The sequence below is a fragment of the Cervus canadensis genome, chromosome 2, assembly GCF_019320065.1.
Source record: "Cervus canadensis isolate Bull #8, Minnesota chromosome 2, ASM1932006v1, whole genome shotgun sequence".
In the NCBI taxonomy this organism is placed as follows: Eukaryota; Metazoa; Chordata; class Mammalia; order Artiodactyla; family Cervidae; genus Cervus; species Cervus canadensis.
In genome coordinates, this window is record NC_057387.1 from 13314899 (window position 1) to 13340845 (window position 25947).

Here is a 25947-nt window from a genome sequence, read left to right on the forward strand (position 1 = left end):
TGCTCACCCTATAAATTTGTGTAACAGCTTGGGCTCGGGGCTCTCTGACCCGCACCACTGGGTTGGATGCAGCAGGAGCCCTGACTCGAGTCAGCAATAAACTTCCCTTTTTGCGAGTTGCATTGTCTTGGAAGCCTTCTCTCTTCCTGCTCGGGGATTTGGACATCAGGCATAACATTTGGGGGCTCGTCCAGGATCCCTTGACAGGGGGAAGAGAACATTTCCAGGACAGAGGGGAAGGATAGATAATAGCACCGGTGCTCAGGCAGGACAGGAAAGTCCAGTGTAAATCCGAGGCCCTGCTGTGAAGCAGGAAGGTATCTGGCACAGGAGAAAGCTTTCTATAAAGGGAGGAACGGATTAAATGTTCCAGCCGGCGTAAGGCCGAGACCAGCGAGTGCGCTGGAAGGCAGCCAGCTCTGCGGGAAGGAGAGTTCCTCTCCTGATCCCGAGTCTGGTGAGAAAACTCAGGGGGCCCGAAAACCCAGCGCTGTGTTGTCGGCTGACGTTTGTCTGTCCGTGTGTTTGTCTTCAGCTCTCCGTGTTTGTGTGTGTGCTGGCATTGTCTCTGGTCTCGTTCTCTTCTGGTGCATCGCTCTCTTCTCTCTCTTCTGACTTATTCTCCTTCTCCCCTCCTTCTCTGATCTGCCCTCAACTCCAACTCTCTTCAGGAGTTTCAGTGAACAGGCGAATGGTTGTGGGGGCAATTGATGAGTCCTGGCCAGGGCTACACTCTGGCGGACTCTGAAGGCCCTACAATAAGTGAGCCTCAGTAACTAGAGCCCGACCAGGTGAAACTCTCCTTTCACTCACAACCCCACCTGGGACGATTGTCAGCAGCTATTGCAGGTGCTCTTCACCACAGAAGAATGGGAGCGAATTCTGGCAGAAGCATGGAAACGGGTCCCAGGGGCTGATGGGAGGCCAACCGCCCAGCCTCATCTCGTGGACGAGGGGTTTCCTCTGTTGCTGCCTAACTGGGATTTTGAGCGAGCGGAAGGTAGGGAGCATCTTCGAGTGTACCGCCAGACTCTGATGGCAGGCCTGCGGGCCGCAGCAAGAAAGCCGACAAATTTGGCAAACGTAAATTTAGTAAGGCAAGAGCCCACTGAGAGCCTGGCAGCCTTCCTAGAGAGGCTGATGGAAGCTTTCAGGCAATATACACCTATGGACCCCCAGGCTGAGGAGTCACGCACTGCAGTTCTGTTAGCGTTTGTAAATCAGGCAGCCCCAGATATTAGGAGAAAATTACAAAAGATAGAGGGATTGGGAGAACAGACAATACAGGATTTACTGAAAGCAGCTGAAAAGGTATTTAATAGTAGAGAGACCCCAGAAGAAAGGGAAGAACGAATTTGACGGGAGGAAAGGAAATTAGCTGAGAGGATCAGGAAGGAAGATAGAGAACATAGAGCGAGGGAAAACCGGAAGAACCAGAGGGAGCTAGCCCAGATTCTTTTTGCGGGGATAAAGGCCAGAACAGAATTGAGGGAACCTCGAGACCCCCGGACGGGAGAAAAAGAGAAACCAAAAAGGCAGGCCCTTAAGAAAGATCAGTGCGCCTACTGCAAAGAACAGGAGCACTGGAAAAACGAGTGCGCTAAGAGGGACCCGAGGAGAGGAACGACCCAGAGAGAGAGAATCTCCCCTGGAACTCGAGTTCTATATGCGGGGGAAGACAGTGACTAGGGGAGTCGAGACTCGGCACCCCTCCCCGAGTCCTGGGTAACCATACATGTGGAGGGGAAACCCGTTGGCTTCATGGTAGATACTGGTGCCCAACACTCTGTTTTAAATAAAAAACTGGGACCAATGTCTAAGAAAACCAGCTTGGTGCAAGGAGCCATGGGGACAAAAAGATATTAGACCACAGAACGAAAAGTAGATCTGGGGACCCACCAGGTGTCCCATTCGTTTTTGGTGATACCAGAATGCCCAGCCCCTCTACTTGGAAGAGACTTGTTGACTAAAGTTAATGTTCAGATTCATTTTGACCGATGGCATTCCCTGTGGATATGTTGGATAATTGCAGTCATGAGGAACTGGAAAATTCTGCTGAAGATTACATGTTAGATCTGAGGTGGGGGGTCCCTGAAAATCCGGAATGTTTTCCTATTAGCCTGTCAAATGTAGGCTTTGTACCTCTCTATGGTGGAGATCAGACCCAGAAAGTTCTTGCTCTTTTTGCACCTGAGGACTCACTCACAGCTGTGGCACTTTACCTTGCTGATCAGTGGTGGGCTATTGATGATATTGTGAAAACATCTGTCCCTTCTAGAGAGGGGCTTAAGCAGGTGAGAACTCTTGGGGAGAGAGTGGTTAAAGCAGGAAATGGAGAGAAATGAGATCCCATTCCTGTGTCATAGCAGTACTGATCATGCTAAGATTCTGTGGAAGAAAGGAGAGGCCATTGGGTTTTATTCAGTTAAGCCTACAGAACTGGGAGAATGACAGTCATGGATGGACTTGGATCCCTAGCCTTAAGAGATGAATAAATACCCGTTGGCCTGGGCTGAAATGGCAGGGATGGGACTGGCCAAACAGACATCGGGTCGTCATCGAGCTAAAGGCCAGGGCAACTCCTGTGAGGGTGAGACAGTACCCCATGAGCCAGGAAGCTCGGCGGGGGATCACTCCCCACATTTGATGTCTCATGGATGCCGGAATTCTCAAGCGGTGTCAATCCCCTTGGAACACCCCCTTACTGCCAGTGACGAAGCCAGGGGGGACAGATTACAGACCTGTCCAAGATCTGCGAGAAGTCAACAAACGGGTGAGTGACATACACTCCACTGTCTCTAACCCGTATACCCTCCTGAGCAGTTTGCTGCCTGAGTACACTTGGTACACTGTGTTGGACTTGAAAGATGCCTTTTTCAGCCTACCCCTGGTGGCCCAGAGCCAGGAGATATTTGCCTTTGAGTGGACCGAGGGGGAAGGCCAACCGGTAGTACAATTAACTTGGACCCGCCTCCCACAGGGGTTCAAGAATTCCCCTACCTTGTTTAATGAGGCTCTGAGTGAGGACCTCTATGAATATCGGACTCACCACCCAGAGGTCATTCCACTACAATATGTAGATGACCTTATGTTGGCTGGAACCACAGAGGAGGCATGCAGCCGTGCCACTGGGGACCTCTATCGCGCTAGTGCAAAGAAGGCGCAAATAGCCCGGCAAGAGGTCACCTATTTGGGGTATAAGATCAGGCAAGGGCAAAGGTGGCTAACCCAGGCCATGAAGGAAACAATATTGCAGATACCAGAGCCCAAGACCCCCCGCCAGGTGAGAGAGTTTCTGGGGACTGTCGGATATTGCAGACTGTGGATCATGGGATTTGCTGAGAAGGCCCGGCCCTTGTAAGGAGACCCCAAACTGGACTTGGACTGAGCCAATGAAACAGGCTTTCCAGACACTCAGGCGGGCCCTACTAGAAGCCCCAGCCCTTGCCCTGCCTAACCCAAATAAGCCATTCTAGCCATTTGTAGATGAAAAGCAAGGAATAGGGAAGGGGGTCTTGATGCAACAATGGGGACTGTGGAAGCAGCCGGCGGCATACCTTTTGAAGCGATTAGACCCGGTGGCCGCTGGGTGGCCCCCTTGCCTTCGCATCATCACAGCCACTGTCCTCGTCTGCGACGCTGACAAGTTGACGTATGGACAGCAACTCTTGGTTTACACCCCCCACGCATTGAAGGGGTTTTGAAGCAGCCACCAGGTAAGTGGATCTCCAATGCCCGCTTGATACATTACCAGGCCTTGCTGCTCGATGCCCCACGGGTGCGTTTTCAGACCCCTTGCTTCCTGAATCCGGCCACGCTCCTACCCAACCCAGAGAAAGACCGCCCTCTCCATGATTGCAGCGAGATACTGGCTGAGGCCCTGGCGGCACGCAAAGACTTAACTTATGTACCCCTAGACAACAGTGAGCTAGTATGGTTCACTGATGGGAGCAGCTATGTAAAAGATGGACAAAGGAAGGCAGGAGCCGCCATAGTCGATGATTCAGGACAGACAGATATGGGCTGAGACACTTCCCCCAAACACTTCTGCACAAAAAGCAGAATTGATTACCCTAATACAGGCTCTGGAGCTAGCCAAAGGGAAGAGAGTTACCATTTTTACTGACAGTCCCTCCAACTAATGAGGGCAGGGAAGAAGCAGCACACGGGAACGAGGTACTGAGGGGGAAAGCCAGGGCAACACTGGGAGATAGATTTCACTGAGGTAAGGCCAGGCAAGTATGGGTATCGCTATTTGTTGGTTCTGGTAGATACCTTCTCAGGGTGGGTAGAAGCCTTCCCCGCTGAGGGAGAGACAGCAATAGTGGTTGCTAAAAAGATCTTAGAGGAGATAGTGCCTAGGTACGGGCTGCCAGTGACTATGGGCTCTGATAATGGACCTGCCTTTGTGAAGCCAGATTGTACAAGGGCTGGCCCAAGCTCTGGGGACGAAATGGAAGTTATATAATCCCCAGAGCTCAGGACAGGTTGAGAGAATGAATTGGACCCTAAAAGAAACTTTGACAAAGTTAGCAATAGAGACTGGCGGGGACTGGGTGACCCTCCTCCCCTTCGCACTCTTTCTGAATCTTACCCCTTTTGAGATTCTATATGGAAGACCCCCTCCTGTGTGTATCTGAGGGGAGTCTTCCCCGGGGAAGGACCCTGGGGGAAATACCCACAATTAGGGCCATGGGGAGCCATGGGGACCGGGAGAAAACTCTGCCAAGAGTTCTTTGCGTGCCTGGGCAAACCTGTGGTGGCATGGAAAGCTTATTGCAGGAGCTGGAGCTGTGTAACCTCTTGTGATGGGCCCTGGGAATGGGACGTAGGAAACAGATTTGGTAGCCCCGAGTGTGGCTCAATCCCCAGGGCCAAGTACCTCAGATATGGGCAATTTAACCAAGCTTCACTATCTCTGCAAGGCCAAGGGCTTTCCTCCCTACGAGCCGCTGTAGATGCAATCAGTCACTTAGAGAAGTCTTTAACTTCCTTGTCTGAGGTGGTCTTGCAGAATAAGAGAGGATTAGACTTGATTTTTCTCCAACAGGGTGGGGTCTGCGCGGCTCTGGGAAAAGAATGTTGTTTCTATGCAGACCATACAAGAGTGGTAAGAGAATCTATGGCAAAAGTGAGAGAGGGACTGGAGCAACGAAAGAGAGAACGGGAAGCCCAGCAGAGATGGTTTGAGTCTTGGTTTCAACACTCCCCCTGGCTGACTACCTTAATTTCCACCCTCCTGGGTCCACTTATAGTGCTATTATTGATACTCACATTTGGCCCATGTATTTTAAACTGACTAGTAAAAAACGCCTCAACACCATTCAGATTATGGTGTTGAGACAACAATATCAGCCAGTGGCCCAAGATGGAAAAGAGGAAGATTTCTCTACTTGAACAACAGACAGGGGGGTATGTGAGGTGAGCAGAAGTAACGCCATGGCAGGCAGCTTAGATTACGAGCAGGCCTTCCTACTTCTGGGTGGTAAGATTATCAGGCCACCTGGATACAACCAATCAGCATTCGCTTAACACTGACCGCTGTTTGCCAATTAGGAAATTAGGAATGGGGCAGAAACCCCCGGGAAAGTCCCGTGCACGAAAGTTTTGACCAATGAAATTGCTTTGCACACTTGTAACCAATCCGCTTAAACCAACTACCAATGGCATGTGCTCACCCTATAAATTTGTGTAACAGCTTGGGCTCGGGGCTCTCTGACCCGCACCACTGGGTTGGATGCAGCAGGAGCCCTGACTCGAGTCAGCAATAAACTTCCCTTTTTGCGAGTTGCATTGTCTTGGAAGCCTTCTCTCTTCCCGCTCGGGGATTCGGACATTGGGCATAACAGTAAGAGGGTTCCCCTTTCTTCATAGTCTCTCCAGCACTCATTTGTTTTGTAGATTTTTTGATGATGCCCATTCTGACCGGTGTGAGGTGACACCTCATGGTAGTTTTTTTTTATTCTCATGGTAGTTTTGATTTGCATTTCTCTAATAACTAGTGATGTTAAGCATATTGTCACATGTTTTTTGGCCATGTGGATGTCTTCTTTGGAGAAATATCTATTCACATCTTCCATCCATTTTTTTCATTGGGGCATTAGCTTTTGATATTGAGCTGCATGAGCTGTTGGCATATTTTGGAGATTAATCCCTCATCAGTTGCTTCACTTGCAAATATTTTCTCCCATTCTGAGGGTTGTCTTTTCATCTTGTTTATGGTTTGCTGCGCAAAAGCTTTTAAGTTTAATTAGGTCCCATTTGTTTGACTAATGAACTTTGTATCCACTCACTGTAGAATCAGGTAGCCTATGTGTCCTGGGCCCAGGGACATAAAAAATGCCGTCAAAGGCCTCACAAAAGTCGCAGTAACAGTGCAACCCCATCCCCTGCCCTGGGGAAGGAGAAGACACCTGGCCCACCTTGCACCCACTGAGTGTCTCCTGGCCCATGGAGGGCCTCATTTTCCTCAGCTTCTCATCACATCAAATAGTAGTTTACTGTTTAGAACTGGCTGGGTCTTGGTGTCAGCTCCACCAGCTGTGGTTGTGGGACCCACCTTCTCCTGCCTCGGGAAAATCAACATCCCTCTCATCTCCAGCATTTCAGATCATCTCTGCTTCCCAAGTCTCCCCTAACTCACAAGAGAGGCTCATGGAAAAGGTTTGCTCTAGCTTGATGGCTTTCATGGTGATAGTCCTCAAAAAGGCTTTGTGTACAAAGACCTCCCGGTACCTGATCTTGTTTGATCCTCAGAACAAATGCCTGGATATGGATAAGTATTAACCTCCTTTATAAAAGAGGAGAGTTGAGGCTCAGTTGGAGAACCTATGTGATTTGCCTAAGGTCAATCAGCTAGAAAGTGTAAAAGTCAGATCCAGGGCTCTCTGCATGAGACACAGTGCCAAACGTCTCGCCTCTGGGTGACAGTGAGGGGCCCAGGAGAGAAAGCCTCCAACCCCTGCCATTCCCATGTCTCCAGGGGACCCCCTCATGGATCCCAGGCATCTCAAGTATCATCTCTCTCCGAATAGCCAGGAAGTGAAAAGGGAAGGAGAGACTCCAAGTCAGCATTCCTGGGCACAACCCTCGGGAGGCCTCAGCCCAAACCGAACCGCAGGATTTGTGAGGTAATGCGGGGGTGGAGATGCCTCAGCCTCCCACACCATGCCCACTGGCCTCTCCCTTCCAGTGGACCAGTGAATTCAAACTCCACTTGGCCTAGTGGGATAGCCTCCAGGTCACTGATCCTGCTGTATTCCCTTTTCAGAAAACCTCCATTCTCTGTGCTCTCCTGGGTCTCCGAGGACTCCTCAGATGCTAAGTATTATGATAACCTTATTAGTTACCCCCACCACCATTGTTGCCCTCCCATTACCAATCATGAGCTCCTCCAGGGGTGGGACAGACGGCTGACACAGAGTAGGTTTCGAGCTAAATTGGATGCACATGAGCAGAAATTCCTTCCCTCTCTTCAAGGAGTCTCATTATTCTCGCCTCTCCCCCTCTGAGGCTGCTTCCCCTTTACTAGCCCCAAATCCCACCTCCTTCACCACCCAGTTCAAGGACCTCCCCTCCTCCAGAAGGCCTTCCCAGCTACTCCCGCCCTCAGTGAGCTCTTTGTCTCCCGAACTGTGGCGCTCTCAAAGGGATGTTTTGAGGATTCAGTCAGATAACGTAAATAAAATGTTAGAACATGATTTGGCACATTCCAAAGGCTGGATAAATTTGGACGCCTTGTGACTAAGAGATGCCTCTTTCTGCTTCCTCTTCTTGGCACAGTCTGAGAGCCACCAGGGGGCGCCCTCTGCACAAATATCCCCGCCACCGAGGACGGGCTGGAGTGTTCTTCCTCCCCCGCCCCGCCCCAGAAATGAGAGTGAGAGGTGAGGTTTCATTACCTAAAAAGTGGGTATATGAACTTCAGGTTATATGAAAGAGGAGTAGAAAGCCTGAGGTGAGTAATGGAAAGAACATCCTTTTGCCTGCTCCCTTTGTTTCCTGATGGAGACTGAGGAAATAGGGTGTGCGTGCATCCGCGGTGTCTCCCAGTACCACACATATTTGGTGTTTTTCAGGCAATGTGTTTTCTGACTTCTGTCTTCAATGCTGCCTTCTTCCAGTATTTCAGGAGGGTGAGTCTTTGCTATTTAGGGAAAACATGGCCACATCTATCCTTTCAGCCGTCCCATGAGAGTTCCATCAGCGCTCCCATTTTATGGGTCAAGAAACTGAGTCCGAGAAGAATTCAATGAGTGACACTTTTCTTGGATGCCCTGAGTAACAGACTCGCATCCCCTCGCAGGCCTGAATCCCCTGGCTCAGTTCTGTGTATAATCTCCTTTTATCTGGGGTGATGACCTTGCCTCACGGCCTCCTTCGCCTGAAAGCCACCGCCATCGGATCGGATTTTCCCGGCACGGGTTTTCCTTTGGTTCCACTCTGCAGTACCCCGGGGCGGCAGGGACAGAAGCTGCCGCCTTCTCTCTGAACCCTAAGGGGTTAAGGCCTGGGTCCCGCCCATTTTCCCGCCAGGCTGGCGGGAGTATGAATAGCCTCGCTCCCACTCCCGACTCCCAGTCGGTTGCTCCTCGCCCCGCCCCGTCATTGTCCCCATCCGCGTCTTTTCCCTTCCGTCCCCAAAGCTTTGAGAGCTGCTGGCTTCTCCTGGTGCTCCGAGTCTCTCCACCTTCGGTGGGTCAGACGAGCAGGATGGAGGGCTGCCTGGGGGAAGAATCTTTCCAGATGTGGGAGCTCAATCGGCGCCTGGAGGCCTACCTGGCCCGGGTCAAGGCGCTAGAGGAGCAGAATGAGCTGCTCAGCGCGGAGCTCGGGGGTCTCCGGGCACAGGCAGGGGACGCCTCCTGGAGGGCTCGTGCCGACGACGAGCTGGCGGCCCTACGGGCCCTCGTCGACCAGCGCTGGCGGGAGAAGCACGCGGCCGAGGTGGCGCGCGACAACCTGGCAGAAGAGGTGGAGGGCGTGGCGAGTCGGTGCCAGCAGCTGCGGCTGGCCCGGGAGCGGACCGCGGAGGAGGTGGCCCGCAGCCGGCGTGCGGTCGAGGCCGAGAAATGCGCCCAGACCTGGCTGAGCACCCAGGCTGCGGAGCTGGAGCGCGAGCTGGAGGCTCTGCGCGCGGCGCACGAGGAGGAGCGCGCCGGCCTGAACGCGCAGGCTGCCTGCGCCCCCCGCGGCCCCGCTCCGCCTCGGGGTCCCCCCGCGCCGGCCCCCGAGGTGGAGGAGTTGGCTCAGCGGCTGGGCGAGGCGTGGCGGGGGGCAGTGCGCGGCTACCAGGAACGCGTGGCGCACATGGAGACCTCGCTGGGCCAGGCCCGCGAGCGGCTGGGCCACGCGCTGCAGGGCGCCCGCGAGGGTCGCCTGGAGCTGCAGCAACTCCAGGCAGAGCGCAGCGGCCTTCAGGAGCGCAGGGCCGCGCTGGAGCAGAGGCTGGAGGGCCGCTGGCAGGAGCGGCTGCGGACCGCTGAGCAGTTCCAGGTGAGGAAGTCGGGGGCGGGGACTGGGCAAGACAAGGCTTCAAGAAGTCCTTTTGGGGTTCAGAGACCTGGGAAAGGGAGTAGGGGTGGCTGTACATTTAGGGGCCACTTCTTAGAAAACCATGCCTGGTACCACCAGCCTGGACTCTCACAACTCTGTCTAGTGCGGGGTTGGAGGTTCAGAGTCCTCTCCAAGCGCACCTCGAAGGGCCGACAGGCCCAAGACGTTGCAGCAGTCTCCTTCCGTCTGGATGTTACCCTCCTACCCTGATGGCCCCTGGGCCCTTCCCTAGGCTCTGCTGTCACTCACAAGATGCTCAGGACTTGGCCGCTTAGTCTTCAAGTTCTCAACAGCCCTCCTCCCCCTGACAGGAGAGGGTGAGGGGCCCTGGATGAGGGGCCACCAGCCCCTTCTCCCTTGTCAGGGCTGTCCGGCTCCTGAGTACATTCCAGAGGCCTGGGACAGCTGCTCCCCCTCACACTGCGCAGATGGGACCAGCAGCTGAGAAAACAGCCTCCTGCCTGGCCCAGACAGAGGTCTCACTATCCCCCACTCCCCCTTCAGAGGAGAAAGATTCCAGAACATGAGAACATGTGGGAAGTGGAGGGGGCAGGGGCCAAGTGTGGGGAGCAGGAGACAGTGACTGGGACCCGGGCTGTTTGGCTTCCAGTCCTGCAGGCTCCAGGCCTGTTGATTAATCGTTTTTCCTTCTGCTTCCACTTTTCCCCCTTCTCCTTCTCTCTGTAACCCATCTCCTCTCCTCCCTCACCTCCCCCTTCCTGTGGGAGTTGAATTCTGAGCCGCATGTGCTACCATTTAATCAGCATCCTCAGAGGAGGAGCCAGGCCGTGGGAGAGGATTGAGAGGGGCCCGTTTCAGAGGCTCCAGAAGGGGGTTCTCTGGGCAGGGAGTGGGGTAGGGGGAGGCAGGAATCTGCTCTGCGGAGAAGTTAATCAGGAAGCGAAGTTGCTGCTGCAGCAGCCAAGGGGTAAGGAGCCCTCCCCTTCACTGACTACCTCTGGCTCGCTCTGCAGCTGGCCGTGGAGGCCCTGGAGCAGGAGAAACAAGGCCTCCAGAGCCAAATCGCCCAAGTCCTGGAAGGTCGGCAGCAGCTGGCACACCTCAAGATGTCCCTCAGCCTGGAGGTGGCCACATACAGGTAGACCCTGACCCTGACCCATGTGGAGCACAGATGCACATATAAATGTGGGGGCAGACTCCTCACCTGAAGGGGCCCAGAGCCACGGGGGGGTGGGGGCTCTGCCACCACTCGGTCCTGTGACCCTAGGCTGATCCCTTCCACCTAAGCCCACTTGCTGTCCTGTGGGTTCAAGACCGGAGAAGTATCCTGTGCCCAGGAGACCCTCCAAGGAGTGGTGATATAGCTGAGTGGGGGGACAGCCTCGAAGGAGAAGGCTGGACACCTACAGGTCATCTGCATCCAGAACATGACCCCCAAGGGTACCCAGTCCCTGTGTGTGTGCACTCACACCAAGAGGGTGGTGTCCTTGAGCAGCCTCAGGAAGGAGGAATTGCAGGTGTGGGCTGGTAGCACCGACTTGCCACCTGACCTGGGCCCCAGTCTCCTGGTCTGGAGGGTGGGAGATGGGCTAGGTAACAACCAGAGTCCCTTCCATCCTGAATGTCCGGGGGCCTGACTCCTCTCAAGCCTTGGTGCCCTTGGCCTTGCCCAGCCCTTCTACTGACCGCATACACTGTTAGCTCAGGAAAGGTTGAGATCAAGGAAGTGCTGCTTCTCTGGCTCTGTGGCCTTGGGCAAACCCACAGTCTCACCTGGGAAACTGACCTGGTTAGCCCAGGCCCCACTGATGGAGCCTGAGGAAGGAAGGGGCTTTGCCATGGTGAAGGGTTGCGTACTTCAAGCCCACAGGGTGGCGCCAGGGCTGGACAGCCTATGACGACAGTGCCCCCAGAATCCACAGACAAACAAAAGCAGGGGCCCTGGAGAAAGCTCAGAAGGGGAGGGGAGGCAGAGCCCAGAGGAGGAAAGTCAGCGAGGCTCTCAGGATGAGAAGGGAGGGCCCCCACCTCCACAGAGGTCAGAGAGCACAGTGCTGCAGCAGGAAGACAGAGAAGACACTGACCAGACTCAGATGATGAAGCGCACAGAGGAGACATGTTCAGCATAACTTGTTGAATTGATTGGTCCTCCTTCCCCGCAATCGGTCCCCTCCTTCTCAGTCCCCATGGGACACTAAGGCAGGGGCATGGACACAAAGACCTTCATTGCCCTGAAAGGCTTGGGATCCAGAGTAATTAGAGATCCCCAGATAAGAGCCTTGACCCCTGATCAAACCACTGAGGGGAAAGGTCTGGGCAGGCTTAACCTGGGTTTTGAGGCATGAAAAGGATTTGGAGAGAGGGAGCTGAATTGTTTTGTTTTTGTCTGTAACCAGCTCTGGGGGCCCTGGGGGAGGAGGAGGAGGGAGCCTATCCCATGGGAACGGCCGGAGAATTCCCACTTCCCCAGGGAAGCCCCCTCCTCAGACCCTCCAGATGGCGGTGTGGACAAAGGATTCCATTTGCATGAGAATCAGCCCCCCACCGGAGGATGAGGTCATAGGCCTGGGATGGGGAGGGGACTAGTCTAAGCGCTGTGTTGGGGGGTGTGTACACTATGTCGACTGTGGGAACCGCCTGTGTGTCTGTGAGTCCAGCTGTGTGTTCAAATAAGTGTGTGACTCTGTGTGACCAAGTGTGTGCTGTCTGTGGGTGTGACCATGTGATTTCATGTGCAGAGCCAAGTATAACCCCATTGTGGCTTTGTGTGATAGTGGTGAAAATGAAGAGGAGGCCTGCCAGGCGGGAGCTGTGACGTTTCCCTGGCTGGCTGACCTGCTGGCCTGTGGGCAGAGGGCTGACCCTGCTTTTCTTCCCTCATCCCCAGGACCCTCCTAGAAGCCGAGAACTCCCGGCTGCAGACACCTGGAGGCGGTTCCAAGGCTTCCCTCGGCTTTCTGGGTAAGAGGAGGGGCCAAGTTTGCCCCAGAACTTTACCTTTGTTTCCTCTTCATACCCCAGAGCGATTCATTTTCTGAGATGAGAAGCAGGAAAGCCTATATCTTGACTCCGCGGCCCCTAACATCAATGAGCATGCACTTAGCCCAGCCCAAAAAAGGCAGGAGCAGGGTTAGGGTACCCCTCCCCATCCCAGCTGATCTGTCCTGACACCATTTTCCCCCCTCTGCCTTTCCAGACCCTAAGCTGGAGCTACATTTCCCTGGGACCCCAGAGGGCCGGCGTCCGGGACCTCTGCTTTCTGTCCTGAGTCCGACTCCCCTCTCCTCACCTTTGCCCGGTACCCTTGAAACACCTGTGCCAACCTTTCTGAAGAGCCAGGAATTCCTTCAGGCCCGCACCCCGACCTCAGCCAGCACCCCCATCCCACCCACCCCTCAGGCTCCCTGCCCTGCTGTAGATGCCGAGATCAGAGCCCAGGATGACCCTGTGTGCCTGCCCCAACCACGGGTTGGGAGGCAACAGGTGCCAGAAGTCATGTGGGCTGAAGCCAAGGTGGCCATCCCTGCCAGCGTCCTGCCAGGACCAGAGGAGCCTGGGGGCCAGCAACAAGAGCCCAGTCCAAGCCAATCCCCTGAAGATCATGCCTCCCTGGCTCCAGCCCTCAGCCCTGACCACTCCAGTCTAGAGGCCAAAGGTGGAGAACCCAGTGGGTCTAGAGAGTCCAGCAGACCCCAGGAGGAAGATGAAGGACAACTCTGGGGGCTGGCAGAGAAAGAAACAGTGGTAGAGGTCAAAGCAGTGAGCAGCTTGCAGCAGGAAACATGGCAAGAAGAGGGGGATCTGGACATGAAAGAAATCCAAGACTCCCAGGGTCCTTTGGAAAAAGAAACTCTGAAGTCTCTGGAAGAAGAGATTCAAAAGCCATCGATTCCATTGGAAAAGCAGAGCCATGAGACGATAAGATCTCTAGAGAAGGAGAATCTGGAATTGCTGAGGCCTTTAGAAGAAGAGAACTTAGAAACACTAAAAATACTAGAGAAAGAGAATCAAGAATTATTGAAGTCTTTAGAAGGAAAGGAGATGGAGATAGTGAGATCTCTAGAAAAAGAGACTCTAGAACTACTTAAGCCTATAGGAAAAGAGGATCCACAGACATTGCCATCTCTAGAACAGGAGAATCAAGAAATAACGAGGTCTCTTGAAGTTAATGTAGAGACATTTTTATATCCAGGAAAGGAAAATCAAGAGTTAGTGAGGTCTCTAGAAGAGGAGAACATTGAGTCATTGATAACTCTAGAAAAGGAGAGTCAAGAGCCACTGAGATGTCAAGAAGTAGAGAACCAGGAAACACTGAGACTCCTAGCCAAAGAGAGTCAAGAGCCATTGAGGTCTCTAGAAGACCAGGAGGCATCAAGACCTCTAGGAAAAGAGAATCATGAGGCCCTGAGGGCTGCAGAAGATGAGAATCATGAGGCTCTGAGACCTCTAGAAAAAGAAAACCAGGAGCCGCTGAGATCTTTAGAAGAAGACCAGGAGGCAGTGAGACCTTCAGAAAAAGAAAACCAGGAGCCGCTGAGGTCTCTAGAAACAGAAAACCAGGAGTCACTGAGGTCTCTAGAAGAAGACCAGGAGGAAATAAGAGCTCTAGAAGAAGACCAGGAGGCAGTGAGACCTTCAGAAAAAGAAAACCAGGAGCCGCTGAGGTCTCTAGAAACAGAAAACCAGGAGTCACTGAGGTCTCTAGAAGAAGACCAGGAGGAAATAAGAGCTCTAGAAGAAGACCAGGAGGCAGTGAGACCTTCAGAAAAAGAAAACCAGGAGCCGCTGAGGTCTCTAGAAACAGAAAACCAGGAGTCACTGAGGTCTCTAGAAGAAGACCAGGAGGAAATAAGAGCTCCAGAGGAAGACCAGGAGACAGGGAGACCTCTAGAAAAAGAAAAACAGGAATCACTAAGGTCTCTAGAAGACCAGGAGGCAATGAGACCTCTAGAAGAAGAAAACCAGGAGCCACTGAGGTCTCTAGAGAAAGAAAAAGAGGAGTCACTGAGGTCTCTAGAAGACCAGGAGGCAATGAGACCTCTAGAAGAAAACCAGGAGCCACTGAGGTCTCTAGAGAAAGAAAAAGAGGAGTCACTGAGGTCTCTAGAAGACCAGGAGGCAATGAGACCTCTAGAAGAAGAAAACCAAGAGCCACTGAGGTCTCTAGAAAAAGAAAAACAGGAGGCAATGAGACCTCTAGAAGAAGACAAACAGGAATTACTGAGATCTCTAGAAGACCAGGAGGCAATGAGATCTCTAGATGAAGAAGGCCAGATGACATTGAGCCCTCTAGAAAAAGTGAAACCAGAGACACTAAAGTCTCTTGGAAAAGATCAGGAGATAGTTATACCTCTTGAAAAAGAGAATCAAGAGTTATTAAGGTCCCTAAATGAAGAGAGTATAGAGGCAGTGAGGTCTTTAGAAACAGAGACTCCAGAACCACTAAAGCCTACCGAAGAGGAAAACCTGGAAATACTGAAACCTCTAGAAGAGGAAAGTCAAGAGCCACTGGAGTCTGTGGAAGGGAACCACGAGACACTGAGACCCCCAGATAAGGAGAATCAAGAGTCACTGGGCTCTCTGGCAGAGTGGAACGTAGAGAATTTGCAATCTCTAGAGGAGGCTGATGAGGGAAGTCTAAGGCACTTGGAAGAGGAAGAGAACGTGGAGAAGGAAGAGAGTCAAGCGTCACTGAGGCCCCTGGAGGAGCAGGGACAGGAGCTGCCGCTCTCTGCACATCAGCAGAACTGGGAAGATATAACGCAGGGGGACCAAGAACTGGATCAGGACAGGCCCCCTGGGAGGGCTGGGGTGGACAGTGAGGATGGGGCAGAGCTGGAACTGAAAGAACAGGCTGGCTTCCCTGCGAAGCGGGAGGTGGTGGAGCAGGGGGAGCTGCATCTGACAGCCACAGGTGAGGCCTGGGGCGCGGGTGAGGGGCAGCCAGGCAGCCCCGAGCCCAAAGAGCAGAGGCTCCCAGCTGAGGGAGCAGGTGGGGCAGGGGGCGCTGAGGGCCTCCAGAACCCTGAGGAGCAGCCAGAGCAGGTGGGGGCCCTGGGCCTCCCAGCTGCCCAGAGCATGTCAGAGGTGATGGAGCCCGTGTTGGAAGATGAGGATGTGGCCCCAGGGGATGGCCGAGCCTCCCCAGAGGTCACCCTGGAGTTAGAGACGGCCATGGGCAGGTCTGCGGGAGTGGAGCGGGGACCCGAGCAGGAGGTAGTAGGGCTGGAGGACCCAGGTGGCCTGGCCAGAGAGGAGGTGATGGAGCCACCCCTGGGGGAGGGAGGTGTGGAGGCAAAGAAGGTACAGGGCTTGGAAGGGCCCAGAAAGGAGCTGGAGGAGGCAGGCACTCTGGAGCCGGAGGTCTCCACACTGCCCAAGAAGAGCAGAGACCCGCTGGAGACTCCTAGGGACTGGGAGGAGTCAGAATCTGGGGCCCCTGGGAAAACAGAGGAGACAGTCTCAGCTGAGACCTTATGCCACGAGGGAAGTGATACCCCTCAGCCCAGGCCCCTGGGGTCAGAGGGAGCAGAGGAGGATGCCAAACAGCTGCTGGGCCCCCCCAGTCTGAGGCCCACCGAGTCCTGCTTGCCCACCCTAATCCCTGAAGATGCCGCTGGGCCCCAGCCCCTGGCTGAGGGGAACCAAGAGGCCAGCTGGGGGCTGGAGGGCAGGGCTGAGGTCCTGGGAAAGGCGGACGGTGAGCAGGAGGATCTGAGCTCTGGGGGGATCCCAGAGGGCCTCCAGGAGGAAGGGGAGGAGAGCAGAGAAGAGAGTGAGGCGGATGAGCTAGGGGAGACCCTTCCTGACTCCACTCCCCTAGGCCTCTACCTCAGATCCCCCGCTTCCCCCAAGTGGGACCTGCCTGGAGAGCAGAGGCCCTCCCCTCAAGGGGAGCCTGGAAAGGAAGGCTGGGGTCCTGCAGTCCCAGCCTCCAAGGGCCTTGGGGCCCACCCCTCAGAGGAGGAAGAAGAGGAGGGAGATGAGGAGGAGGAACGTGGCCATGACTCTGAGCTGTCGGAAGAATTTGAGGACCTGGGGACTGAGGCTTCTCTCCTTCCCGGGGTCCCCGGGGAGGGGGAAGAACCTCTGAGCCAAGTGCCCCAGCTGCTCCTGGAGCCTGCAGCCTGGGATCGTGATGGTGAATCTGATGGATTTGCAGATGAGGAAGAGAGTGGGGAGGAGGGAGAGGAAGAAGACGAAGAAGAGGGGAGGGAGCCAGGGGCAGGACACGGGGGGCCAGTGCCCTCCGTGGGCAGCCTCCCCGCCCCACGCAGCCCTCAGGGAGGGAACCTCCTGGGGTCTGAGACCGCGGATGTCAGTGTCCCCTGGGACGATGGCCCGAGGGTCACGGCACCTGATGCCCCCATGACTGCCCCGGAGACTGAGTCCCAGAACATCACTGAGGCCTCAGGCTCAGAGGAGGAGTCTGATGCTGCCCCCCTGGAGAGGGAGGACCAAGTCCCTGGTCCTCTGGGGACCCTCAGTGGGGTGGAGGACACCCCTGATGTCGGTGGCCCAGGTCCCAGCCTGAAGGAAGAGTTGGAGCACGTGAATGGGGGCGTGGTGAACGGGCTGGAGCAATCCGAGGGGATAGGCCAGGGGGCCGCTGAGGGGGACCGAGGGAGCCCCTTGGAGGAGGAGGGGGGTTCCCTGAAGGCCCCTTGGGCAGGGGCTCCTCTTCACCTGGGCCAAGGCCAATTCCTGAAGTTCAGTCAGAGAGAAGGTGATGGAGACTCCTGGTCCTCCGGGGAGGACTAGAGAAAGCACTCCTACACGGAGGCATTGGGCGGAGGGGTATCCCCCGGCCCCCTGCCTTCTCGGGGCAGCACCCTTCACCTATGCTCTCCTGACCTGGGGTTTATGTCCCAGAGGCCTGGCTGGCCAAGGTGAAACGGGTGTGGCAAAGGGACCCGGTCCAAGAATGGAGACTCCGGGAATAGATCCCAGCCCCTTGGCCTCCGCATCGCGGGGACAGCCTGCCTGCACTGTCCCGTGAGGCTGAAGCCAGCTGAATCCCTGTAGGACTAGTCCGTCGTTTTCACTGCACCTCCTTCCTCCCCACCCCAGGACCTGGAGAAGGCCAGGGCCCAGTGGCCCCTCCAAAGGGAGGGGCTGGGGTGGTCCGCGTGCCAGGGCTTACCAGATCTGCCCTTCCTCCCGCACCCTCATGAGATGGTGGGCCGGTGGCTGATGAGGGTGAGGGGGTACTCCTGTGTCCTGACCCCCCCATAGACCTGCCATGTTGTGGCCCCTTCTGGCTCGTCCCTGCCTGAATAAAGTAATGCCTCCACCTACAAAGTCTGGACTCTTCCTTCCTCAATTCAGGGGGGCCTCAGGGTTGACACAGAGGCAGAAGAGCCGGGGTGGGGGGAGCAGGAGACGCTGGTGTTGGGGAGGGGCTGCCTGCTGGGGAGAGAAGATTCTGGAAGGCCTCATGGTGGCAACAAGCCAGGCAGATGAAGGCTGCAGGCAGCAGTGCTGGGGGCCCGGGGAAGGCTGAGGGTGCTGCTTGACCGGGGGATGGGGGTGCCAACCCAGGTGACCTTGGCGCCTGCAGAAGCAGGCCTGTCATCATCTCTGCCCACAGCGCTGATTACAGGGATTAGGGCTTGGGGCCACCCCCACCCTCGCATGTCCTCCCTGCTGGCCCCTCAGCGCCGCCAGCATAATAAGCCCCCTTGCCCCCAAACCCAAACAATTGTCTGGCCTTGGTGTCTGCTCAGACTGGCTGGGTCAGAGCCGGGTGAGGGGGAAGGAGGTCGTTCTGCCTTAGTCTGGCTGGGTAGCCTCAGGTCCGTGCTTCACCTCTCTGAACCTCAGATCCAGCCACACAATGACAGACAGGGGCCAGGTGACTCGGGGGCCTCCCAGGGCAGAGAGAGCAGTGAGCAGACGAGGAGAAGCCAGAGGGTTACCGGTTAGATCTTCAGTAGGACTTCCTTGCAAGTGGAAGCAGGAGACAGGGACGACAAGAAAGGGGAGGTGAGGGGGATAAACAAGATGTCGGGTGAAACGAAAGCGCGATGATGGGGTATGCTGATGCCTGGAGTTAGGTTGGGGGTCCACCCAGCCACAGCGTCTTTCCAAGAACACCCCTCTTCCCAGGAGTTTTCTGGGTCCCTGTATAGGGCTAGGAGGGACCAGGGGTGCCCGGATTAGGCTGGGCTTGAAGGCCTTGTAGTCAGGATACCCAAATAGAAGCCACTCCCCATCTGAGCTCTGGAGGGAAGAAGAGCAGGGCAGGGCGACACCTCTAAATACTCTGGGTGGGGGTGGGGCAGGAGCTGCCAGATGAATGTTCCCCTTGGAGAGACAATCCCAAGGCCAGAGGCAGGCCCTTTCTTTTCTCCTCGGGCCTCAGGCTGAGGCCAGGGGAAGACGAGAAGATGAACTCTCAACCCCTCTGACTTCAGCTCATCCTCCCGACAAGGAGGGGGTGGACAGGAGGCCCCCGACAGGACCCCACTGTCTGCTTCTCTCCCCACACCTTCTCCACCTTCTGGGAGTCTCTGTGTTGGTTATCCAGGCCTCCATTTCACACACACCCTGGCCCTCGGGGTCGCGGATGCTGGCGGCCCCCCTGGCCTCCACTCTCCCTCCTGTACCCATTGCTAACAAGGCCATGTCTGATCTCACCAGGCTGCCAGGCTGGGGGCCAGCATGCTGGCATCCGGGCAAATAAGGCCCCCTCCCTGCTCCTCTGATGGGACAGACGAGCCCTGTATTTGCCTCCCCAGGCCCTCGGGCACCCCCACTTAGGCAAAGGGCCAAGGACAGAGGCTGAGTCCTTCCCTGTGTCCGGGCCATCCTGCCATCCCACCCCCCCACACACACACCAGGGCCCCTGATTTCCTGCAGAACTACCCAAACTATAGCCATTTCTGCTGACCGTCTCTAACAGGGGGAGGAATGTTAGACAGAAGTGAGGCCTTTCTAAAGGAGGTATGCCATGGGAGATGTGTCCTCTCTGGCAATGGAAGTCTGTGCAGCAGGAGAAATGGGGTTGGACAGCAACAAGGACTGGCAGCTGCTACGGGGGCATGTACTGTGCGCCATGGGCCATGCAAGCGTTGGGAGTCCAGGGTTCCTGACCCTGAGAGCTCTGCCTTCTAACTGAATAAGGGCTTCTGAGTGGAAATCATTCAAAAATAGAGACAGGCAGGAGACTGTGGGAGCATACAGCAGGCGCCCCCCCTGATCTGAGCTGGGGGAGGCTGGGAGGAGGTGGTCAGGGAAGGCTACTCTAGGAGCCTAAAAGGGGAGCAGGAGCTGGCCAGTATAGGGAGGAGAAGAAAAGAGGAGGGGGAGGAAAAGTATTCTAGCCAGAGGGAAGAGCGTGGACAAAATCCTGGGGCAGGAAGAGAAGTTTGGGCATTTGAGGAACAGAAAGAAGGCTTATGTGACCAGAAGGTGCAGAATGAGGGGTAAAAAGGTTCACGATAAGGCTAAAGAGGAGTTGGGGGCCAGGGGGTTAGAGCCTCCCTAGGCAGCCAGGAAATACAGCTTTCATCCTAAGGGAAATGAGTCTCCTCTGAAGTAGTGAGCTGACACGACCAGGTTTGCGTGTTAAATAGAACTTTCCGGCTGCTGTGTGAGAGTGGATTGGGGTAAGGTAGAAGGGCTTCAGGGTCTTGCCGTGGTCCAGGCAGGGGATGAGGGCAGCAGTGGGGCTGGAGAGAAAGCACGGAAGGGAAGCAGAGTCTCAGGACTTGGTGATCCATTGTGGGAGACAGAAAGGTGGTGGCTCAGATGGTAGGGAATCTGCCTGCAGTGCAGGAGACCCAGGTTCGATCCCTGGGTCAGGAAGATCCCCTGCAGAAGGAAATGGCAACCCACTCCAGTATTCTTGCCTGGAGAATTCCGTGGACAGAGGAGCCTGATGGGCTACAGTCCCTGGGGTCACAAAGAGTCGGACACGACTGAGTAACACTTCACTTTACTTCTGGCCTAGAGGTCACCCAGGACAGAGCCCCCGGGAACTCCAGCTGGGAGGAGACACTTGGGCAGGAGCCTGAGAAGGAGGACCAGGGGACTGTGGTCCCTTGGAGACCGTCTTGTCTCGAAAGCCCTGGGACAGCGTGGCCTTGGTCTGACACGGTGCCTGGGGGCCCGAGGGTGCTCAGTAAACACAGACTGAACAAATAAGTGAATGAATGAATGACTGTGATGAGGTCAGACAACAGGAAGCACTCCGGAGGGTGGAGTCCCAGGGGAGAGAACCAGGAGGCAGCACCCGCCATCCCCCCACCCTCCCCAGCACAAGGACAAGTGGGAGGTTATTCTGGGGCCTCCTCTGGGTAAATATAGCCTCTGAACGGGGTGGGGGCAGGGTGGGGGGCCGGAGGTGGCTTCCTCGGTTTGTTTGGGGCACTTCCTTATAAGGCTGTGCGGGCTGAGGCGCCTGGGAGGGTGAGGTCAGGGGCTGAGTTCTCCATTCAGCCCGGCCTGATGCTGTCCCTGCCGCCCGGCTGCTGCCGCTGCTGCCAGAGTCGCAGAGGAAATCAAAGGCCTGGGCTTTGGGCTCTGGCCAAGGGAGCTCAGAGTGCGGCCTCTTAAAGGGCCCCTTCAGCCTCATGTCTATGCAGGAGCCCAGTCTAGGGTGGGACAGGAGGTCTCTCCAGGGTCCTCTCAGAAAGTGATGCTGGAGGCCTCGGTTTTCCCACCTGCACAATACCGCTCAGACTGGGTCATTCCCTGAGGCTCCACGCAGCAAAGAGACCCCGCAGTCTAACCTCTACCCTTCCCACTGCAGGGTCTAGACTTTTTGCTCTGGTCTCTCCCTAGTAGCTCAGCTGGTAAAGAATCCGTCTGCAATGTAAGAGACCCTGCTTCAATTCCTGGGCCAGGAAGATCCCCTGGAGAAGGGAACAGCTACCAGCTCCAGTATTCTTGCCTGGAGAATCCCATGGACAGAGGAGCCTTTCGGGCTAGAGTCCACGGGATTGCAAAGAATCGGACACAACTGAGCAACTTTCACTCGAGACCAGGGACTCAGAGCCCATTCATTGCTCCCCAAGGCCCTGGCCCCTTAGCTCCTCCCGGCTCCCCACTCTCAGCCCCTCCTCGGGGGACCAGCTGCTGCCACTTGACTCTTCGGTGTCACAGCTGCTGTCAGAAATGCCGTCCTGTCAGGCAGGGCTGGAGGAATGTGATTTAATTTCAGCTGGAATGTGCCCTCTGGGGCTGCCCCTAGAAAGGGGAGCGAATGGACACTAAGCCCACCTAAGCCCAGGAAACCCAAGAAGGCTCTGGGCTTGGGGCCAGGCCCCTGGGTCCCCGTGAGGCCCCCACTCCCACCCCAGGGGGAATGGTAGGTTGCAGGACAGGTGCTGCTGCAGAAGACGTCATGTGAATGCTGCTCTAGTGGATCAAGGAGGGACCCAGGTACCCGTTCCAAAGGCCTCAGGCCCACTTGGAAAAGACAAAGGGGGATCTCCAGTGAGCCACCAGGGAAGGGAATTTTTGGCTCAGGGGCAGGAAGAGGGACAGAATGGCCTCAGGTGAGGGCCCGAGGAGTCTGTGATCAGAAGCAAGGAAACCACCGTCCTCTGTTTCCTCTTTGATGATCCAAAGATTCCATATCCACCTCCCCATCCACCCTGGGGGCTCCTCTCCCTTCTCCCCTCCCTTTCTAACACAGCACCCCCACAGCCAGATCGTGTTTCTTTTCCAACATTTGAGAAGTAATAGACTCTGCCTCCTGCTCCCCGACCCTTGCCCCGACCCCACCAACCCAAGGTCTCCAAAGTGGACGCCGCTCCGGTAACCGAACTCCGGTTTCTCACGCTGTCACGTCTGGCCCCCCTCTCCCCACAGGCCCCGATCCCAGGCCCCAGAGCCCCAGGTCTGAGAGGCCCCTCAGTCTTCTCCTCTTGCAGTCATAAGCTCCCCCCCCCCCCAGCTCTCATTCACTCTCCCCACCCCCATGACTCAGCTGTGGCACCAGAAATAAACCGAGGCAGGTGCCAGGGGGCCACTGTCGAGGAACCACCTCCCAGCAGCTGCAGGCTCACAAGTGGAGCCCCGGGGTCCCAGGAGGGGTGGCTGGGAGACTTCAATTTCAGGGGTGGGGAGATGTCTGGCCCCCTCCTCCATCCTCCCTGCTAAGGAGAGACAGCCCCTTGCTGTCAGCCTCAAAGACCCCCTCTCCTTCCTGTCTCCCCCTTTCTGCTTCTCCTCATCTTCCACTCTTCCACTTCCTCCCCTTCCTCCTCCCTGGCTGCTTCCCAACTCTTGAATCCTTTGATCTCTCCTGGATTCCCTCTTTTTCTGTTGGCCTCATTTGCCTGGAAGTTCTGTGTTAGAAGAGAACTTCGGTTTACCTTGATGGGGATAAAGGTGCAGATAGACATTCTTGCCAAGGATACTAAGAATCCTTAGATGCCACTTGGGGTCCAAAGAACATGGGCCCGGGGGTGTGGGATGCTCCTCTTAAGAGCTCCAGTCCAAAGTGGTCAAGCAACAGGCTTCCCTCTGTTAACAACTTCTAAAGACCACGAGGAAGAATCATCAGGGAATAAACACAGAGGTCACAAGATCTACCCACTCAGACTACTGACAAGAGTCTAGAATCTTTCAGTGGGGAATTTCCTCCCAGAGTTCTTCCTTCTCCCTCTTTGCTTTTCTCTCCTCTCCTTCCCAACCCCTTTCTCCTGCTCTGCCCCAGGCTCTCAGTCCTGCCTTCCCAGGAGGAAGCAGGCAGTTTTGCCGGAGGTAGACAGGAAGTGAGATCTCAGGAAGGACCTCTAGCCTGGGGAACAGAGGAAGTTTTCCACTGCTGGAAGCCAGGTACCTGGACCCTCACTCCAGGCAGGGTCTGACTACAACTCCTGGGGAAAGCCCTCCCGCCCACAGGGGTCTGACAGGCTGAGCATTTCTGGAAGTCTTTGGGAGCTACTGTGTCGCAGAAGGCAGCCAGGACAATGGGGCCCTGTCTCTCTCTGCACAGGAGACAGGCTCACAGACAGAGCCTCAGGACTGGGACAAAGGCCCCAGTGAGGTCAGGGCAGTGTGCGGGAGTCGGAGTGGGAGAGCGGGAGAGGAATGGGGAAGTGGGATGTGGGTCAGAGCAGCCTGAGCAAAGCCGGGGACTCTGGTGGATGGAGGACCTCTGGAAAACCCACTTCCCTGGGCTCTCAGGCCCATTCTCAACGCGCAAGCCCCTAATCTAGGCTGGGCCTCCTCTCTCCACATAGACCCAGACATTCTCTGACTTTCCTCAACCCCAGGGAGAAGGAAACCCTGTGGAGGGACCCCATTTTAGACATGTGGGAAGGTGGCTGGGAGCTTAACCACATATCCAGGAGCTTGGCAAGGGTGGGCACATGGTCAGCTGTCTGCTGTGTCCTGGAGGCAGAGGTCGATACAGGTGGGCCCCTATTCTAGCTGCCCAAAGAGATGGGGCTGACACTCCATGAGGGGCCAAGTCCCCCTATTCAAGCCAAGAGAGGCCATACACACACACACACTGGTCCAGGGGTTACCTTCTGTACAGGGTGCTGAGTCATCCCTAGACCAGCTCTCCCTTCCCCAGGAAGCCCAACAAAGCCAGGAGAAGGCTTCCGTTTCCGGCAGCCCTGCCCAAGCAGCTCAGCAGGTGTCAGGGGAAGAAGGGGGAGGATTCTCACTCCAGCCCTATATCTACCTCTGGAACCCTCTTCATCCACCGATCAGTGATGGTGGATCCCTGCCTACTGCTGTCCGGGAGATTCAGAGAGAAAGCTGATGAAAAGGCTGGGAAACCAGACCCTCCCAGCGCACCACCAGGGTCTCTCGGGCAAATCCAACCCGCTACCTAAACTCTGTCCCTGTGAGGATATGTTTCTCAGACCACCTCCCTTAAGGACAGACACTGCCCCTTCCTCAGCCTTCTCTTTTCAGACCCCATCTTCAAAGGCCCACTTTGGTCTTGATCCACTTACAATTCCAGCTTAATGCTCTTGACCTCCCTAACAGTGCAGTGAGTGGGCAACTGCAGGGTAGTACAGGATAAAGTGGGGTTCTGCTCTGGCCCCAGGATCATCCTCCCAGCAGCTCCATAAGGAACAGCCCCGCTCCCTAACCACGCTAGGCTGGGTCATGTGGGGAGGGCAGAAGCTGGGACAGGAGAGCCTGGGGCAAAGAGAGGAATGGGGTGCTTGGTGGTAGGTAGGTCTGGGAGGTCAGGGCTGGTGTCTCAGAGATCAGCTGGTTTGGGGTTTACATACCTGGAGAAGGCCCAGCTAGGCAGGAATGGCCTGGGAGCCCCTAGCTGCCCCAAATAAGCACTTGTCTTCCTCTGTCCCCTCTCTTTTGTCTGGGTCTCTTCATATCGCCCTCTCTACACTTCTTGCTCCTCTGGATCTGTCTCTCTGTCCTTTAGTTTTATCAGGTTTTACTGACTTCTACAAAAGAGAATAAGAAATGCCTGTTTGTGTGAATGTGGTGCAACAGTGGGCACAAGCAGAAGTGTGTACACATGACAGTTTGCACACGTGTATTGAGTGTGGCCAAGTGTGGTTAAGTGTGAGGAACTGCAGCAATAAGATTCACCCCCAGCAGGAAGACAGACGGCATCCTGACACACACTTTCACCAGGAGGCACCAGAAGGCACAATTCGGTGCCCTGCCCTGAGGCACACACACACAGCCGGTCATTCTCTCTTCAGCGTTCAGAGAATGACCTCATCATCTCAGTCTCCGCTGACTCACAGACCCCAGGGCCAGCTCAGCCTGGCCGGAAGTCCTACCCTCCCCCTGTCCCTAGCCCCGCAGCCAGCCACCCCGCTTCTCTTCCCCGGGCGCTCCTCAGAAAGACAGATCCCCGGCGCCCCCTGGCGGTATCCTGAGACTCCTACAGGCCGGCTCCACCCACGCACGCGCACACAGGCCCGTTCAGGCAGCGCCATCTGCTGGCCACAACCTATGGGCCTCGCAGGTCATTCCCCAGAGCCCTGCCTGCCGCAGGGCTGGGGAATCTCTTCTCTGCCCTTGTTTCCTTGTTCCTGCATCTCTCCTTCTGCTGGAATAGGCCTGCTTGAAGTGTAACCCCCTTCATTCCCTTCACGCTCGTACTCCCTGAGAGAACACTCCCCTCTAGAACCTCAGAATGGGGACACCAGGCACCCACCTCTCTGTCTTCCTCTCTGAACCCTCAGCCCCTTTCTCCCCAGACTGAACTTCTCCAGCCTGCTTTACTGGACACTCTGGGCACTCCAGCTTCCTCCAAATATCCTTATGCTGTTTTCCAACCCCTGTGTTTCATTCATTCCATAAACACTGGACTATTCCGTGCCATGAACTCATATCCACTGACATCTTGACTTCACTGACCTTCAGAAACTAGTAAACACAGAAGGTCCATATATCCTGTGAGGCCCGGCCCAACTCCACTTTTTTTCTGTCTCTTTCACACACACACACACATACACACACAGGCATCAGACTTGC

At 55.6% G+C, this 25947-nt stretch overlaps 1 protein-coding gene across 1 annotated transcript; it reads left to right on the plus strand.

Annotated features, from left to right (window-relative positions):
* Window positions 1–8111: 8111 nt before the first annotated feature.
* Window positions 8112–17813, plus strand: NES (nestin). Its single transcript, XM_043453625.1, has 4 exons — window positions 8112–9495; window positions 10530–10654; window positions 12404–12477; window positions 12713–17813. The coding sequence occupies exons 1-4, from the start codon at window positions 8548–8550 to the stop codon at window positions 17275–17277; spliced, it is 5712 nt and encodes a 1903-aa protein (XP_043309560.1). The 5' UTR covers window positions 8112–8547; the 3' UTR covers window positions 17278–17813.
* The last annotated feature ends 8134 nt before the right edge of the window (window positions 17814–25947 follow it).

What these genes read in the sequence shown, in the direction of transcription:
- NES (XM_043453625.1), top strand. Translation starts at nt 8,548, where the DNA reads ATGAATAGCCTCGCTCCCACTCCCGACTCCCAGTCGGTTGCTCCTCGC. An exon ending in CTGGAGGTGGCCACATACAG is followed by an intron (nt 10,655 to 12,403) that starts GTAGACCCTGAC and finishes CCTCATCCCCAG; the next exon opens with GACCCTCCTAGAAGCCGAGA. An exon ending in GGCTTCCCTCGGCTTTCTGG is followed by an intron (nt 12,478 to 12,712) that starts GTAAGAGGAGGG and finishes CTGCCTTTCCAG; the next exon opens with ACCCTAAGCTGGAGCTACAT.